Source organism: Drosophila suzukii, chromosome Y (assembly GCF_043229965.1).
Source record: "Drosophila suzukii chromosome Y, CBGP_Dsuzu_IsoJpt1.0, whole genome shotgun sequence".
In the NCBI taxonomy this organism is placed as follows: domain Eukaryota; kingdom Metazoa; phylum Arthropoda; class Insecta; order Diptera; family Drosophilidae; genus Drosophila; species Drosophila suzukii.
The window spans coordinates 8,529,423-8,547,472 of NC_092085.1; the positions used below are offsets into that span (position 1 = coordinate 8,529,423).

At 45.3% G+C, this 18,050-nt stretch overlaps 1 protein-coding gene across 1 annotated transcript in view; it reads left to right on the forward strand.

Moving 5' to 3' along the window:
- kl-5 (male fertility factor kl5) overlaps positions 1–18,050 on the forward strand; it is a 341,950-nt gene that overhangs the window by 151,262 nt on the left and 172,638 nt on the right. The window contains exon 13 of the mRNA XM_070997903.1: positions 8,456–11,263. Within this exon, the coding sequence (XP_070854004.1) occupies positions 8,456–11,263 (2,808 nt within the window). The remainder of the gene's footprint in view (positions 1–8,455; positions 11,264–18,050) is intronic.

An 18,050-nucleotide genomic window follows, 5' to 3' on the forward strand; every position in this document is an offset into this window, starting at 1 on the left:
ACATATTGCTAGAGTCAATTCTTGCTATAATATTTTTTCCATGTTTTAATAAGCATATCGTCTCTGTTACTCGCAATGTCACTACTTTTCGTACTTCATCATTTACAATGGCATCGTATACGTTGGGATGAGAAGCTTTCTCTATAGATTGTGTTCGGAGCAGATCGCCAGCGCCTAGTCATGCGCGCATAGGTGTACGACGGCACCTGCAGCGTTCTCTGCTTATCTTTCGCCTTCTTTTTTATACCACTAAAGCTGTCGCTTATCTATTCAGCAACTACCAAGCTTTTTACACGTTCACAGTCCGTCTGCCGCTCCGAATAAACGCTATACATTTTCATATAACCTATTCGTGCGTTAATTATTATAAATATAAGGGTGGCATATTTGTTGTCTTCCCCACAAAAAATTTTAATATAACCTATTCGTGCGTTATTAATTATAAATATAAGGGTAGCATATTTGTTGTCTTCCCCACAAACAGATTGCGTGGGCAATTTTATTGATTTGTTTTCCGCCCGCATCTTCTGTCAATTTTGATATCTAGTATTGACTTTCGTTACATTTCCTGGAATCCAATCCTGTATTATATTATCTAGCAGCACTTCAAAATTCAACGGATGCATAAACGGAAATTCCAACGATGTCGAGTCTGCGACCGACGGCATCACCTACCGGTACACAAAGGACCGTCTAGCATTCCAGTGTCCGGCGCTGTAACCGTTGCAGGCAACGACAACCCGAGAAGATAGTTCTGCCCGCGACCGCCAAGGTTTTATTACAAGGGCCAAATGGTCAACAAGAAACATGTCGCGCTGTAATAGATTCTGGATCACAGGTGAATCTTATCTGCTATCTCTTAAGGAGAGGAAAAATAACAACTGCAATTAAAGCAATACTAATGCTCTCGTCATGTATTTCAGGTTTTGAAACAATAGAGGTATTTATTATCACTGTGGACGGCAGTCCACGTAGTGACAGCGCACCAGGAGGGTGTGCGAAGGCGACCACTATATACACACGGAATTAAAATCTACTGTAATCGCTTGATTGTTTATATTGATAAGTCAATCAAAAGGTATTGCAAAAACTAAAATGATAACATACCAAGACTTAAAAAAAACAATTACTTTGGGAGAAAGACCGGAAATTTAGAAAGTTTGATCTTTTGGGGCCGTTGGGAATAAATGCAATGCTTCATGACACCGTACTCCGTTAAAAAGCAAAACAAGATTTTAGAGGACTTCTCAAAATGAAAGTTTTATTTTGTTTGTCAGTTTGTCCCTATAAGCTATTTTAGAAACATTCGCTTTACCACTTTTGAAAAAAATTCCATGGTTTAGCGGGAAAGCAGTTATAAAATTCTACATTTTGTATACCCGTAGCTTGTGAACTACTAAAGCTAATAATAATAATAATAACATGAGATCGAGATTTTGTCTATGGTCTGAAAACGATTTCAGACTTTTATCACGTTATAAAAAATGAATACTTTTGACAGAAGCAAAGATATTGCGACGCGGTGCGTCGGTTGCCTGCTGCCGTTGGCCTTTTTGTGGTGGTGACTATTGGTCATTTCCTCGTTGTTGCTGGTTGCCGCTTTTATAACATCTGCACGTGACTTCTTTGGAGCTGCTGACTTGGTCCTAGAGAACTTGTTTTTCTGTGCGTCTCTTAGGGAGACCCATTTTATGAAGATAGTTTATTAGATTAGTTATATAAATAAAAACGTTTTTATAGTTTTATTATCTGCTGATATCAAATTTAAAATAACCCATGGAAACCTATATGTTCGTACCCAAAGGTGCTAAACATGACCCCACCCAACAAATCATGCAGTAGCCAAGTTGGGAACAGTACCAGGCGCTCAGTAGCACCCACTGCATATGGGAATTGCTGATCAGCAATATATCGCACTAACTCACCGTCTCACCGACTAAACGGCACAATGACCCGCCAATGCAGTCTGGACATGTTGCAGTGTCAGTACCAGGCGCTCAGTAGCACCCACTGCATATGAGAAGTGCTGATCAGCATATTATATGTCTCACTAACTCACCTTCTCACCGACTCAACGGCACACTGACGCGCCAATGCAGTCAGCACATGTTGCAGTGTCAGCCAAGCCAACTACACAAACTGCTACCATAATCAAAACTTCCTGACCTACCTACCTCTTTTAGAATATAGCTTATTTCACTAAACATTACATTAATCATCCCTGTTCCAAGTAGTATATAAACATGTTCCAAATGAAGAATAAATCAGTTATCAACACACCTCATAACTCCGCGGTTCTACTTCCTACGTCTGGGAATAGGGCTCGTAATACACTATCTCAACTATCCGCTAACCACGGTAGCTCAACCTCAGCGCAGCTCCAGCATCGCCTGTGGTCCGGCATCGCAGTAACGATCGTTACCATTGCCGCGACGCGATCGTCCCGCCATCAAAGCGTCATTACCCCCTTGTTCCGCGGTGTGACCAAGAAGTTTCTACTTCGGTTGGCACAAACAGATATAATTTTTTTAATTTTTTATTTCCGACATAGTGGGTTGATCCGGCTGGTTCCAACTTATATACTACCTGCAAAAGAAATACGACTTTTGGGAAAGTTTCAGCCCCATAACTTTAAAACTGAGAGACTAGTTTGCGTAGAAACGGACGGACAAACGGACATAAGGACATGGCTACATCGACTCGTCTAGTCATGCTCATCAAGAATATATATACTTTATGGGGTCGGAAACGTCTCCTTAACTGCGTTGCAAACCTCTGACTGAAATCATATTACCCTCTGCAAGGGTATAAAAAAGAAGCCATGGTGTCTACATACCACGACAAGCCATTACAAAGAGGTCATACAGCCAGTTATTGAACTCCGGCAAAACATTTAACTTATGTTAACACTTAATAGCTACAAGAAAAACCCAACCGATAGTATTTTTAGTATCTGCTCGATAAGCAAGCAACATTCGCATCACTGACCACTTCTAATTCACACACGGTCACAGTTGAAATCACCCCTGAAGTTTGGCACGGCTCCAAACCATAGGAGTGAGCGAGAGAAATAGATGATCCACGTGGAGTTTAAAGCTGACTAAACGCAAGAGCTGAAAAACAGCGAGGAGTCAGACCTTGAGCAGCGGACAATTGGCCCTGAACAAGTCAAGAGGACAGAGTGCGTTCGGTGACCGTTTGGCGCCCCAAGTATACAGCAGCAGAGACGTGCAGCAACCAGGACAAACAAGGCACAGCTAAACAGGACTCCCGGCCCAGAACCAGCCGCGGAGAGTAATGTCTGCAGGAGATGAGAGAAGCGTGGGCATTTGTGGAGAGGAGATGCGAGTGAGTGCGTGGCCAGCAAGTGGCCCAAATAAACTGGGTAAAATAGCGCCGAAAAGCGGTGACTAAATTCACCTTTATCTTGACTCAGTGCCAGGTTACGTATAGTTTAGATCGCCCCGATGTATCCGCCGGAGACCAAGAAAAAAGAAGCAGAGAAAGACTTGCAAATGCCCAACAACGCATTTCAAACAATTTGTGGCATTGATTAAGTATTGAAGTAATTTTATTTTAATGTTTTATAGCCCCTTACTCGTAGAGAAAAAGGGTATACTAGATTCGTCGGAAAGTATGTAAAAGGCAGAAGGAAGCGTTTTCGACCCCATAAAGTATATATATTCTTGATCAGGATCACTAGACGAGTCGATCTAGCCATGTCCGTCCGTCCGTCTGTCCGGATGAACGCTGAGATCTCGGAAACTATAAAAGCTGCATTTGGCATGCAGATTACCCAGCTTCTTACTAAAAAGCCTACCCAACCGCCGAAAACTGTGGCTCATACAGTTTTGATGCTAGAATAAAAATTTTAACTGAAATGAATTTTTCTGACCAAAAAAAAAGTTTGCCACGCTTCTTTAAAGCCCACAAACCCCCCACAAACTTCAAAAATCGTAGATATGAACGCGGATATCTCGGAAACTATCAAAGACAGAGAAATGGGATCTCAGGTTTAAATTCCGTAGCCTTGTAGGCAGCGCAAGTTTTTTACGCGAATAAGCCGCCCAAGCCTGAAGCGCCCACAATTTTATGCTACATAAAAAATTTTAGCTGAAATGTATTAGTTTCCTCAGTACCTATTGATTGATTAAAAAAAAAGATTGCCACGCCCACAAACCGACCAAATCTGTGGCGCCCACAATTTTCATGCTAGATAGAAAATTTTAACTAAAATGTATTGGTCTCGTCAATACCTATCGACTGATTAATTTGCCACGCCCACTCTAACGCGCATAACGCTCAAGTCTGTCTACCGCCCACATAACCATATATTGAAACCACGGGTGGGTGGTGCATTTCAATCTCGCTTTTCTGCGTATCTCCATTTCCCTTTGGTCTCATTAGCTGATTAACGGGCATCTGATAGTCGAGGTACTCGAAGGAAGCGTTTCCGACCCCATAAAGTATATATATTCTTGATCAGGAACACTAGCCGAGTCGATCTAGCCATGTCCGTCGGTCCGTCGCGACGCGGTCGTACTGCCAGCAGAGCGTCCCCGTGTCCCGCGGTGTGACTCAGAAGTGTCTACTTTGGTTAGGCACCCCGACGTGATCCTTTACCAACAAAGGATCACACTACAGCAACCCCCTTCCCACCAAAAGCTGAATCCAGCTTTATCCGGGATTGTTTATCACAGGATTGTTTCCAAGACACACAATATGTCTACTTCATTCATAGAGGAAACAAGTCTCACAAGAATCGATTTACACAATCCGCTACCAGACCACCAAAACGAGCTACAAGTACAGATCCAACAGCTCATAAAGAATTATGGTCGGTCGAACGACGCCACCGAGACGGCTTTTACTCCTGTAAACTAAATCAGCTGAACGATCTCTGGCAGCAGTTTTGCGACCTAGATGAAGAAGTGTTACTCTTCACGACTAGAAGCACTTAAGGAGCTGGTCGAAAAATATCAGAAAATCTTTCTGGAGTCTGCCAGCAGCAACGGCTTCATTCCCTGCTACACCAAGGACCGACTTGCAATCCAGTGGCCGGCGCAGCAACCATTGCAGGCTACGACAACCCTAGAGGATAAACTCTGCTCGCGACCGCCAAGGAATCATTACAAGGGCCAACCGGTCAACTACAAACGTGTCGCACTGTAATAGATGGTGGATCACAGGGGAATCTTATTTCAAAGAGGATGGCAGATCTGCTGTCTCTTATGGAAATGTCGTCACCGATTAAAGTATCTGGAATCGGAGGAAAAACAACAACAGAAATCGTATCAACCCTAAGGCTCTCATCATGTGCATCAGGGTTTGAAACACTTATAGAAGTACTTATTATTCCAACAGTCATTACAGACCAACCGTCAGTACCGATTGATACCGATCTTAATATTCCCGAGGGACTGCAGTGAGCAGATCCTGACTTTCGGCAACCTGGACCCGTTGACCTAACCTTAGGGGTTGAAATGTATTCTCTAATCACAGGTTATCTCAATAAAGAAACCTCATCTGATACGGAAATCAACCCTATTCTGGTAGAAGGCAGAGGTGATTTTGCAGGACCGAACGCTGCTTATGAGCCAACAAAAGATAAAAATCCGATGAATATAGAACCGAAATCTCATCAATTTAAAACCTACAAGAAGGCTGACTTTGGTTCAACATTTCTAAACTTAACCAAGGAATATCTTAGTTTGGTTGCAGAATGTCCACATACCATAGACGTGCCAAATGAGCAAGTTCTACGAGGGTACAATTTCAGTCTCCGCGGTAATGTCAGTTATATCGCAAAGGGGAGTGTTAAGCAGCATCAAGAAGATGTGAAGGACCTGAATCACAAACATGAACCTCAGTTGAAGGAACGATCCACCTTGGACAATGATTTGTTAGGTGCTTCCTATACAATTCGGTCAAGGGCTGACCGACATCACGACTTAATTGAGGGTACCCCTCAATGGGGGGGGGGGGAGAATGTTCGTACCCAAAGGTACTCAACATGACCACACCCAACAAATCAAGCAGTAGCCAAATTGGGAACAGTACCAGGCGCTCAGTAGCACCCACTGCATATGAGAATTGCTGATCAGCATATTATATGTCTCACTAACTCACCGTCTCACCGACTCAACGGCACACTGACCGGCCAATGCAGTCAGCACATTTTGCAGTGTCAGCCAACTACGCAAAGCCAACTACGAAAACTGCTACCATAATCATAATTCCCTGACCAACTTTAGAATATAGCTTACTTCACTAACCATTGCACTAAACTTCCGTGTTCCAAGTAGTATATAAACATGTTCCAAATGAAGAATAAAACAGTTATCAACACACCTCTTAACTCCGCGATTCTACTTCCTACATCTGGGAATAGGGCTCGTAATACACTATCTCAACTAGCAGCTAACCACGTTAGCTCTACCTCAGAGCAGCTCCGCATCGCCTGTGGTCCGGCATCGCAGTAACCATCGTTACCATTGCCGCGACGTGGCAGAAGTGTCTACTTCGGTTAGGCACAAGCACTTTATGTACGCCGGGGGATAGCGGGGTACCGTCGGCGCTGTTAGAATGGCATGGGAGGCGGCGGCGGGAACTGCTGTGCTCGTCTTCGGTGGTTTGCTGCTGCTGCGGCTGGCGTACGCTGGATGCGGCGATCAGCGTCGAGCTGTATGGGAGAAACACACGATACGCGAAGTGCCCCTTGACCGAAAAGTAATTACGCAAAATGATAACTTGACAAAATAGGCGGGGGAGCGAACGCGGTTTATTCAAGATGAATGCCAAAATCTAACTGCTTAAGTCTAAGCTGAGTTCCGCGCTCCATAACGCGTTTGTTTGCGGATTTTTCATAAGGTTGCCGTTTTTATGTCATTGATCTCGGCTGAGGAACTTGTGAGACGGTTCCAAAGTCGCCTAGCTGGGCCAACCGAGAGGGTCGCAGGTTGCGGATAGCGGACGTGGTGGGAAAAGCCAAACACGAAATCGTGGACGAAAAACTAGCCCAGTCTCAAACGGTGTGGTCAGGGACATGGCGACCCCCTGTTCTAACTATTGCCTTAGACACTTTTCCCCTTCTCCGCAAATCGTGGGACCAATTATGGATCAAACAAATTCAAATAATACAAAATAAAACCCAGAGACGGGAACTCTATACGAATATAATAAATACGAAGAAAGGCGGACGGCCGCCCAGACTCTGCGCTCTCATACTAGGAGCAACGTTGCAACAACTTCGCCTGAATGGCTAAAAAAGGTAGAAAGGGCAAGGAAGGTGCTTCCTGACTACGGGCAGGATAAGCCGAGATCTCTGCGTTCATCCGGACGGACATGGACATGCCTAGATCGACTCGGATAGTGATCCTGATCAAGAATCTATATATTTTAGGGGTCGAAAACGCTTCCTTCTGCCTGTTACATACTTTTCGACGATCTAGTATACCCTTTTACTCTACGAGTAACAGGTATAACAAAAGAGAACGCTATAGTCGAGTACCTCGACTGTCATATACCCGTTACTCAGCGAGGGACTCAGTCAGGGCCCAAAGAGAAATAGAGATATGCAAGCAGCAAAACGAAATGTATTGATGAGAACAATACACTTCAGTTAAAATGTTTATTCTAGCATCAAAACTGTAGGAGCCACAGTTTTGGGCGGTTTGTGGGCGTTAGAGTGGGCGTGGCACTCTGCTGCAACAAACTTGCGCTGCGTAAGAAGCTCAGGAATCTGCACGCCAAATCTCAATAGCCTAGCTCTTATAGTTTCCGAGATCTCAGCGTTCATCCGGACAGACGGACAGACGGACATGGCTAGATGGACCCGGCTAGTGATCCTGATCAAGAATATATATTGACTTTATGGGGTCGGAAACGCTTCCTTCTGCCTGTTACATACTTTCCGACAAATCTAGTATACCTTATTACTCTACGAGTAACGGGTATAAAAATGCATGTAAAATATTTTCATCTTGAACATACTTATTTGTCCACAAGTTGTGACTAAAGATACGATGATAACTTAACTGCCCATCTGTATCTATCTGCCCATGTACAAACTCTCGGAGATATCTTATACTAATTTTTTTGAAACTGATATTTCACAAACACCAGACGTTAGTATCGAAAAGCACTTATGCAGACATTTATTTATACGTATATATTAACTGATTAATGCCTATAGGTCTGCTCCAAAAACACTGTCAAGCAGTGTAGTCATAACAAAATCTCATTTAAATTTTTCAAAAATGTTTTAAAATGTGGGTGCTAGACGGGATTTAGCATTTTGGCCGTTTATGGGCGTTAGATCGGGCGTAAAACAAACAAGCGCTGCAAAGGAGCTCATGGGGTCGGGTTACATAATAATAAGTCTCTGTTTTTGTAGAATTGGGAAACAATAAACTCAAATATAAATACAAATTCTTTTTTCTTTTTATTTTTGTAGGAGCTTCAAGATTTTGTGGATGAGGCCAATGTTGTGCTCAAGATTGAATTGCAAAAGGATGATTTTGAGGGTCTTGTAAAGATTTTATCTGTTCTTAATCAGATCAACGAAAAGCAGTACATTTATGACTCTATGTTTGATCCACTGAAGGAAATAATTGACTTACTTAGGCTTTACAACTACGAATTTAAAGACACCGAGCTGGCACAGATCAACGAGCTACCAGATGCCTGGATGAAAGTCAAGCGTCTTGCAGCCACTACAAAACAACTAATTGCCCCAATCCAGAGCTATCAAGTAGATTTGATTGAAAAACGTATTCTTCTTTGTGATAATATGGCCAATACTTACCGAAAAAAATTTGTGTCAAAGAAATTTTTTTTTGTACCGTGTGTAAACTGCTACGATCTAATTGACGAGTCAGACATGGAAATCGTTGCTCTTGAAGAACGTCAAAAAAGTTTGGCAGAATCGGCTGTACTCTTTGAATTGCAAGGACCAGATGCAGTGAAAATCGAGTTGTGTCGATTTGACCTTAAGCTCGTAAAGATAATGTGGGACTTTGCAATAACTATACAGTCTACTATAAATGACTGGAAAAAGACACCCTGGAAAAAAATTGACATTGAAAACATGGACCAAGAGTGTAAAAAATTTGGTCGCGAGCTGAGAGGACTTGATAAGGCCATGCGAACTTGGGAACCATTTATTTTTATGGAGGCGTCTCTCAAAAACCTGATGACATCACTTCGTGCCGTAACTGAGCTCCAAAATCCGGCAATTCGGGACCGTCACTGGATTGAGCTAATGCAAACTACCAAGGTTAAGTTTAGCATGGACGACTCTACAACTCTCAAAGACTTAATTGATTTAAATTTACATGAGTATGAAGAAGAAGTTAAAAATATTGTGGATAAATCAGTGAAAGAAATGGCAATGGAAAAACAGCTCCGAGATATAGCTGCCGCTTGGGCCTCGATGGAGTTTGGTACAGAAATACATGACCGAACTAGTATTAAACTTTTAAAGGCATCTGAAGAGTTGATCGAAACTTTGGAGGATCATCAAGGCCAATTGCAGAATATGGCATCATCAAAATATATTGCCTTTTTTGAGCACGAAGTCCGACTTTGGCAAAACAGGCTGTCCAATGCCGACCAAATTATTGGCTCATGGTTTGAAGTGCAACGTAAGTGGCAATACCTCGAAAGCATTTTTATTGGTTCAGAGGACATCCGATCTCAGCTCCCAGAAGATTCAAAGCGTTTTGACTACATTGATAAGGAGTTTAAAGCACTTCTTGCACAAATGAACGCTGACCGCAATGTTGTTAGGTCAACTAACCGCTCTGGCAGTAAACTGTATGACCACTTAGAAATGCTGCTTAAAATGCTTCTCCTCTGCGAAAAAGCATTAAATGACTATTTAGAAACAAAGCGCTTAGCATATCCCCGATTTTATTTTGTATCGTCCGCGGATCTTCTTGATATATTGTCAAACGGGAACAACCCGGCTCTTGTTGCTCGACATCTCACCAAGCTTTACGACTCGTTGGGCAAACTAAACCTTATTTCCGGCTCTAAGAATGCTGCTGGTATGGTGGCAAAAGAGTTGGAGGAGTATGTTCCCTTCCTAGAAAACTGCGATTGCAGCGGTAAAGTTGAGGTTTGGCTCAACCGAATAACGGAGAAAATGCGAGATACCTTGCGGGACCAACTTAAGCGATCTCTAACATTTTACGATCACAAGCCCCGGCATGTCTGGATATTCGAGTGGCCTGCACAGCCCGCTCTCGTCGGCACACAGATCATGTGGACTACGGAGACAAACGACGCCTTTGCAAAGGTTCAGCAGCGCTATGAAAATGCATTAAAGGACTATAACAAGAAACAGGTAACTCAGTTAAACAATCTGATTATATTACTTTTGGGAGACCTAACGGCCGCAGAGCGACAAAAAATCATGACTATATGCACAATTGACGTTCATAGTCGGGATGTCGTGGCCACTATTATAGCCAAAAAGGTTGAAGTACAAACTGCCTTCCAGTGGCAAAGCCAATTGAGACACAGATGGGACCCGAAGTTGGACGATTGCTTCGCTAACATATGTGATGCCCAGTTTCGCTACGACTATGAATACCTCGGAAATACACCGCGTCTTGTAATCACGCCACTGACAGATCGCTGCTATATAACTTTAACGCAGTCATTGCACCTGGTTATGGGCGGTGCTCCAGCAGGACCAGCTGGAACAGGTAAAACGGAAACCACGAAGGACCTTGGGCGAGCATTGGGGATGATGGTTTATGTATTTAACTGTTCAGAACAAATGGATTACAAGTCCATAGGAGATATCCATAAAGGGTTGGCCCAAACAGGTGCTTGGGGATGCTTTGACGAGTTTAATCGTATCTCAGTGGAGGTGTTATCGGTAGTGGCCGTACAAGTTAAGTGTATTCAGGATGCCATTAAAAGCAAAAAACAAGCCTTTAGTTTTTTGGGGGAGCATATCGCATTGCGTACAACGGTTGGAGTGTTTATAACAATGAATCCAGGATATGCAGGGCGAGCAGAGCTGCCTGAAAACCTTAAGGCACTATATCGTCCTTGTGCCATGGTCGTTCCTGATTTTGCTTTGATAAGCGAAATTATGTTAGTGGCTGAAGGATTTCAAGAGGCCCGTTTACTTGCGAGAAAATTTATTACACTATACACTCTATGTAAGGAACTTCTGTCTAAGCAAGATCATTATGACTGGGGACTTCGTGCTATTAAGTCGGTTCTTGTGGTGGCTGGTGCTCTAAGGGTAAGCTAGACTACACATATATTTATATAAAACACAAGAGAGAAAATGCTATATTCGACGGCCTCGACTATCATATACCCGTTACCTAGATAAAGGGGGTGCGAGGGCCAAATGGGGGAAACGTGATCTTTAATGGATTGTAAGCAATACAGCCATCATATCCCCCAAATGCGATAAAAATGTATGTTGTCAAAATTAGGTTATTTTTCTTCTTTTCTTTTTCTGTGATGCACATCCTTCCACCCGTCGTTTGCGTGATTCAATTCGTCTAAAAAGACCAGCACTATGGGGAACAAAAATTCTTCGTTTTTGCATCAGGACTACGCACCGGCTCACATTTCTTCGTGACCTTTTCGACAAAAAAGTGTGAAGCATATCGTACCACCCACCGTATTCGCTGATTTGGGTCCGTATGACTTCTGGATAGCCCCAAACACCAGATACCACTCCGGAAAACGCGTTTCGAGTCGATTGAAGAGACTAAAAGGCAGAGCACTATAGAAGATTTCCTCGACTACATACCCGTTACTCAGCAAAAGGGAGCAAAAGGGAGATGGCGATGTAACAGCAGCAAAGCGAAATTGTAATGTGCCAGCTACCCGCGATTTTTTTGTTGTTGGAAAGTATAAAGGTATTAAAGTGATAAAGCCGATTATTAAACCTACAGCGCCAACTAGCGTATAGCGCCTCTAGCGGCTTGGTAGCGTATTAGTAAAAACAGCTTATTTGCTGCATGTAGTGTGCATATCAATTTTTTCTTATTTCTTTCGATAGGTACAAATTTTAAAATATTTTTTCCAGCATGAAAACTGGGGGCTGCGTTGTTTCCCTGTTTGTGGGCGAAAGAGTGGACGTAGCATGTTATTATCTATCTTTGACACTTAACAAATGTTTAGGGACTGCCCTACAAAAGGATAAAGCTTTTTTTGATTTGAACAATTGCGCCAAGTTGGTACTTACAATAAGTTTTTATACCAGTTTCTCGTAAAGTAAAAGGGGTTTTAGGTTCTTCGAAAAGTATGTAACAGGTAGAAGGATGCGTTTCCAACCCCATAAAGTATATATATTCTTGATCAGGATCACTAGCTGAGTCGAACGCTGAGATCTCGGAAATTTTAGGAGCTAGAGTGTTGGGACTTGGCTTCTATATTCTAGGGTAGCGCAAGTTTGTTTCACAGAAATCCACCGCTGCAATGGAAAAAGGGGTTTCAGCGGGAAGTCGGTAGGGAGGCATATTCGCCTCAAGAGAGTGAAATAATATTTATGAATTAGCTTGAATGAAACGATGATTTCTGGACAATCTTAGTCACCTATCCAGACCACATAAGCACTAACACCATTGAGTTCCATCAAACGAATAAATTAAGCATGGGCAAAGTCCTCCTTCTCTAAGCACTCGCAGATTGGACGAAATGAAAAAGGCATTGTCAAAATATTATTCAGAGATGGAGAACGACAAACATCTCGAGATCTGGGGTGCCGGTCCGATCATCACGTTAACAAACGCCGAAGGGGTGAGACTGAGCCTCGCCAACCTGCAAAAGGAGGCCCTTTAGAGAGAGTAAGGCCAGGACAGAAAAACCGCAGCTCTGACCTCGAGACCCAGCAAGACAGATTATAAAAACAATCCTGCAAGTAGAGTGGTCCGCAGTCTGGACTTAAAAATGAAGTGTTTCTTTTCTAACAATAAGAAATGTAGAAACCAAGCGGAGTTCAGAGAAAGCTTAATGCGAGGATTTGGGAACAAGGAATAAGCAGATCGCCTTGAACGAGGCGCGTGATGCCCTTTGGACCTCCTGGGAGGCATATTCGCCTCAAGAGAGTGAAATAATATTTATGAATTAGCTTGAATGAAACGATGATTTCTGGACAATCTTAGTCACCTATCCAGACCACATTATCACTAACACCATTGAGTTCCATCATACGAATAAATTGAGCATGGGCCAAGTCCTCCTTCTCTAAGCACTCGCAGATTGGACGAAATGAAAAATGCATTGTCAAAATATTATTCAGAGAACGACAAACAACTCGAGATCTGGGGTGCCGGTCCGATCATCACGTTAACAAACGCCGAAGGGGTGAGAATGAGCCTAACTTGTTCACTTTGATATCTTCACTGATCTTGACGGATTGACTCCTCGTGATCGACTGATCCACCTACCAACGGCCTGCGGCTTTATATAGGGCTCCGGGTTCCGTTATTTCCCTTATGCGCACGGCCGGCTGAATCTCTACTCCAGGTCCAAAGTCCGAGGTTCCTGTTTGACCCACATGTCCTTCACGCACAGCTTCAAACTGGAGTTGTGCCTATTGCTGCCGTCCCGTTGGGATTCATGATGCATGTGGCACGCCTGTGTGCCGCTCCGCTCCAATTGGTGGATCTTCCTGCCGTTTTAGCGGGAGTCGGTCACTTTCCCCGGGATCGGGCTACACCCAGGGCACCCTTTCCAGCGGCTCATCCTGTTCCGGTGCTGCCGTCGTGCCGTCTGCTGCTGCTGATCCTGGTGTTGTCGGACCGGTGCTCGGTGTTAGGAGGGTCCATGGCTCCAGCCTGCCTTGGGTTCTTGGGTCCTGCGGGCTCACCCGTGTCTCGTTGTCTTTCATTGCTGCTCTTCCTTCTCGGCAGTCCGCAATTGGGCTTGCCACTCCAGACTCCTCCATCTCCTTCAACCGCCGCTCCTCGCTCCGCCTTCGCGCCTCTCACTTTCGTCGAAATTCCCACGCAGCCGCTACCACAGCCTCGGCATGGCTACTGGGAGCCAGCTGGTCCTGGGGCGGCTCTTCGCTGGCTCACTCTACCTCCGCCGCGCCAGTCGTGATGCGGCCGTCGGCCCGGTTGACCGCTTTGCGAAGCCACCATCGCCGCTGCTCCACCCGCGGGTCTTCTACCAACCCGACGTCGCTGTCGGAGCTGATGACCGGCTCGGGGACGCCCCGCCCGGAGATCCGCCGCGAGGTTCGGGTAGGCCGGGATGTGGATTATCCTTGCCCTGAGCTGGATCCTCCGAACGGCTGGTGGACAGCCAACATCTTGCGCGCTTCGCTCCTCGTCACATGTGTGCTTATGTTGCTTGTCGATTTTGATTGTTCATCTGAAGCCTGGGCTCCCTTTAACGACACCTCGGTTCCGAGATTTCCTCTTTCGATACCTCTATTTCCTTCGGCCTCTGCTTCCTATCTGGACATCACGGTACATTCCTCCGAGTCTTTAGACGCTTTGGTTTGTTCCCCTTCGAGGTTTGATCGTTCTTATGTTATGCCTGTCGTGTTTCCTTGAATCCTTGTAGTTACCTTTTGTAGTTTCCTTGGAGTTATCTTGTAGTATCCTTGGAGTTATCTTGTAGTATCCTTGGAGTTATCCTATAGTATCCTTGAAGAATCCTTTGAGTTATCCGGCAGTGTCCTTAGATAATCCCTGGTCTTGTAGCGTCCTTGGAGAGTCCTTGGTGTTATCTTGTAGTATCCTTGGAGTTATCTTGTAGAGTCCTTGGATAATCCCTGCAGTCATCTTGTAGTGTCCTTTGAGCGTCCTTGGAGTGTCCTTGGAGATTCCTTGGAGAGTCCTTGGAATGTGCTTGGAGAATCCTTGGAGGGTCCTTGGAGCATCCTTGGAGTTTCCGTGGAGTGTCCTTGGAGCGTTCTTGGAGTTTCCCTGGTGTCTTTGGAACCTCCTTGGAGTTTCCCTGGTGTGTCTTGGAACGTCCTTTGAGTGTCCTTGGAGGATCCTTGGAGTTTCAATGTTTTGCGTCTGCTTGGTCTGCATGTTGCAGTTCCTTGCTTGTGTTTTGTGTTTGTTGTTGCAGGAGCTCTGGCCGGATTTATGGAACTGTGAACTGTTGCTTGGTACCCATCTCGGCTGGCAAACTGTACTCCGTTGTCCGTTACTTTCGGGACCCCATACCTTGCGATTATGCAAGCTATTATCCTTCGGCATCCTACGTGGCCAGCTGACGGTTAGTTGTGGTTTTCCTTTAGCACCGTTTTCAGTAGTGCTTTCGGGACGCACATCTTCCACGTTGCGACATCCTCGCTGCCCTGGAAGATGCTTCCGCCGCCGATTTCTCCTTGATACCTCGAAACGTCTCTGGTAGTGGCTGCGTGGACAAAGCATCTGCCCCTACGTTGGGCTGTCCTTTCCTGTACGCTATCTCGAAGGGTTACTGCTGCAACGCCAGGGCCCATCTGGCAGTCCTTCCTGAAGGGGTTTCTGTCCTGTTGAGCCACTTCAGCGTCGTTGGTCGGTTACTACTTTAAAGTGGTACCCTTCCAGATATAGCCTGAGCTTTCGGGTCGCCCAGACGACCGCCAAGCACACCTTCTCCGTTGTTGATTAGTTTTTTTCCGCGCCGTTTAGTGTTCGCCTCGAATAGGAGATTACATTTTCGCCCTTTTCGGTGTCCTGCATCAGTCGCTGAGGTCTGTTTGCAGGATGAAAGTTCTACTGAAGTCCGAGCATGCTAGCACCCGGGTCTGCCACGAGTCTTGCCTTTACTTCCTCTAGCGCCATCTGGTGCTCTGGTGTCTACTCCCACTTACTGCCTTTGACAACTCTGGAAAGATCAGGTACAAATTGGCGGTACCACGACGCTACTCCTAGGTATTGCCGAAGCTCATTGACGGTCGATGGCGGTTCCAGTTCAGCGATGGCGGCTACTTTTTCTGGATCTGTTCCTATTCCCTCGCTAGTCACTCGATGACCCAGGTACAGAAGGTCCTTCTTAAAGAATTGGCATTTTTCTGGATTCAGCCTCAGGTTTGCCTGAACACTTCTCTCAGGTTTCTTTTGTGTTCTTCCAGCGTGCGACCGATCACTATTATGTCATCCTGGTAAGCGAATGCGATGTGACATGAATGTGACATCTCGGGGCCAATTACTTGGTCCAAAACCCGCTTAAACGTTGCCGACGCCGAGTGGAGTCCGAACGGCATTACCCTCCGCTGGAATAGACCTTTGCCTGGTACTGTGATCGCCGTTTATTGCCAGCGATTTTCCTCCAGTGGGATCTGCCAGTATCCATCCTTCAGGTCAAAGCTGCTGATGTACCGCGCTTCCCTTAGTTGATCTAGGATGTAGTTTATGCAGGGCATTGGGTAGGCATTCTTCACTGACTTCGCGTTGATCTGTCTGAAGTCGACACACAGTCTCCACTTGCATGACTGACAGACAGACAGACAGACAGACATACAGACTGACAGACTGACAGACTGACAGACTGACAGACTGACAGACTGACAGACTGACAGACTGACAGACTGACAGACTGACAGACTGACAGACTGACAGACTGACAGACTGACAGACTGACAGACTGACAGACTGACAGACTGACAGACTGACAGACTGACAGACTGACAGACTGACAGACTGACAGACTGACAGACTGACAGACTGACAGACTGACAGACTGACAGACTGACAGACTGACAGACTGACAGACTGACAGACTGACAGACTGACAGACTGACAGACTGACAGACTGACAGACTGACAGACTGACAGACTGACAGACTGACAGACTGACAGACTGACAGACTGACAGACTGACAGACTGACAGACTGACAGACTGACAGACTGACAGACTGACAGACTGACAGACTGACAGACTGACAGACTGACAGACTGACAGACTGACAGACTGACAGACTGACAGACTGACAGACTGACAGACTGACAGACTGACAGACTGACAGACTGACAGACTGACAGACTGACAGACTGACAGACTGACAGACTGACAGACTGACAGACTGACAGACTGACAGACTGACAGACTGACAGACTGACAGACTGACAGACTGACAGACTGACAGACTGACAGACTGACAGACTGACAGACTGACAGACTGACAGACTGACAGACTGACAGACTGACAGACTGACAGACTGACAGACTGACAGACTGACAGACTGACAGACTGACAGACTGACAGACTGACAGACTGACAGACTGACAGACTGACAGACTGACAGACTGACAGACTGACAGACTGACAGACTGACAGACTGACAGACTGACAGACTGACAGACTGACAGACTGACAGACTGACAGACTGACAGACTGACAGACTGACAGACTGACAGACTGACAGACTGACAGACTGACAGACTGACAGACTGACAGACTGACAGACTGACAGACTGACAGACTGACAGACTGACAGACTGACAGACTGACAGACTGACAGACTGACAGACTGACAGACTGACAGACTGACAGACTGACAGACTGACAGACTGACAGACTGACAGACTGACAGACTGACAGACTGACAGACTGACAGACTGACAGACTGACAGACTGACAGACTGACAGACTGACAGACTGACAGACTGACAGACTGACAGACTGACAGACTGACAGACTGACAGACTGACAGACTGACAGACTGACAGACTGACAGACTGACAGACTGACAGACTGACAGACTGACAGACTGACAGACTGACAGACTGACAGACTGACAGACTGACAGACTGACAGACTGACAGACTGACAGACTGACAGACTGACAGACTGACAGACTGACAGACTGACAGACTGACAGACTGACAGACTGACAGACTGACAGACTGACAGACTGACAGACTGACAGACTGACAGACTGACAGACTGACAGACTGACAGACTGACAGACTGACAGACTGACAGACTGACAGACTGACAGACTGACAGACTGACAGACTGACAGACTGACAGACTGACAGACTGACAGACTGACAGACTGACAGACTGACAGACTGACAGACTGACAGACTGACAGACTGACAGACTGACAGACTG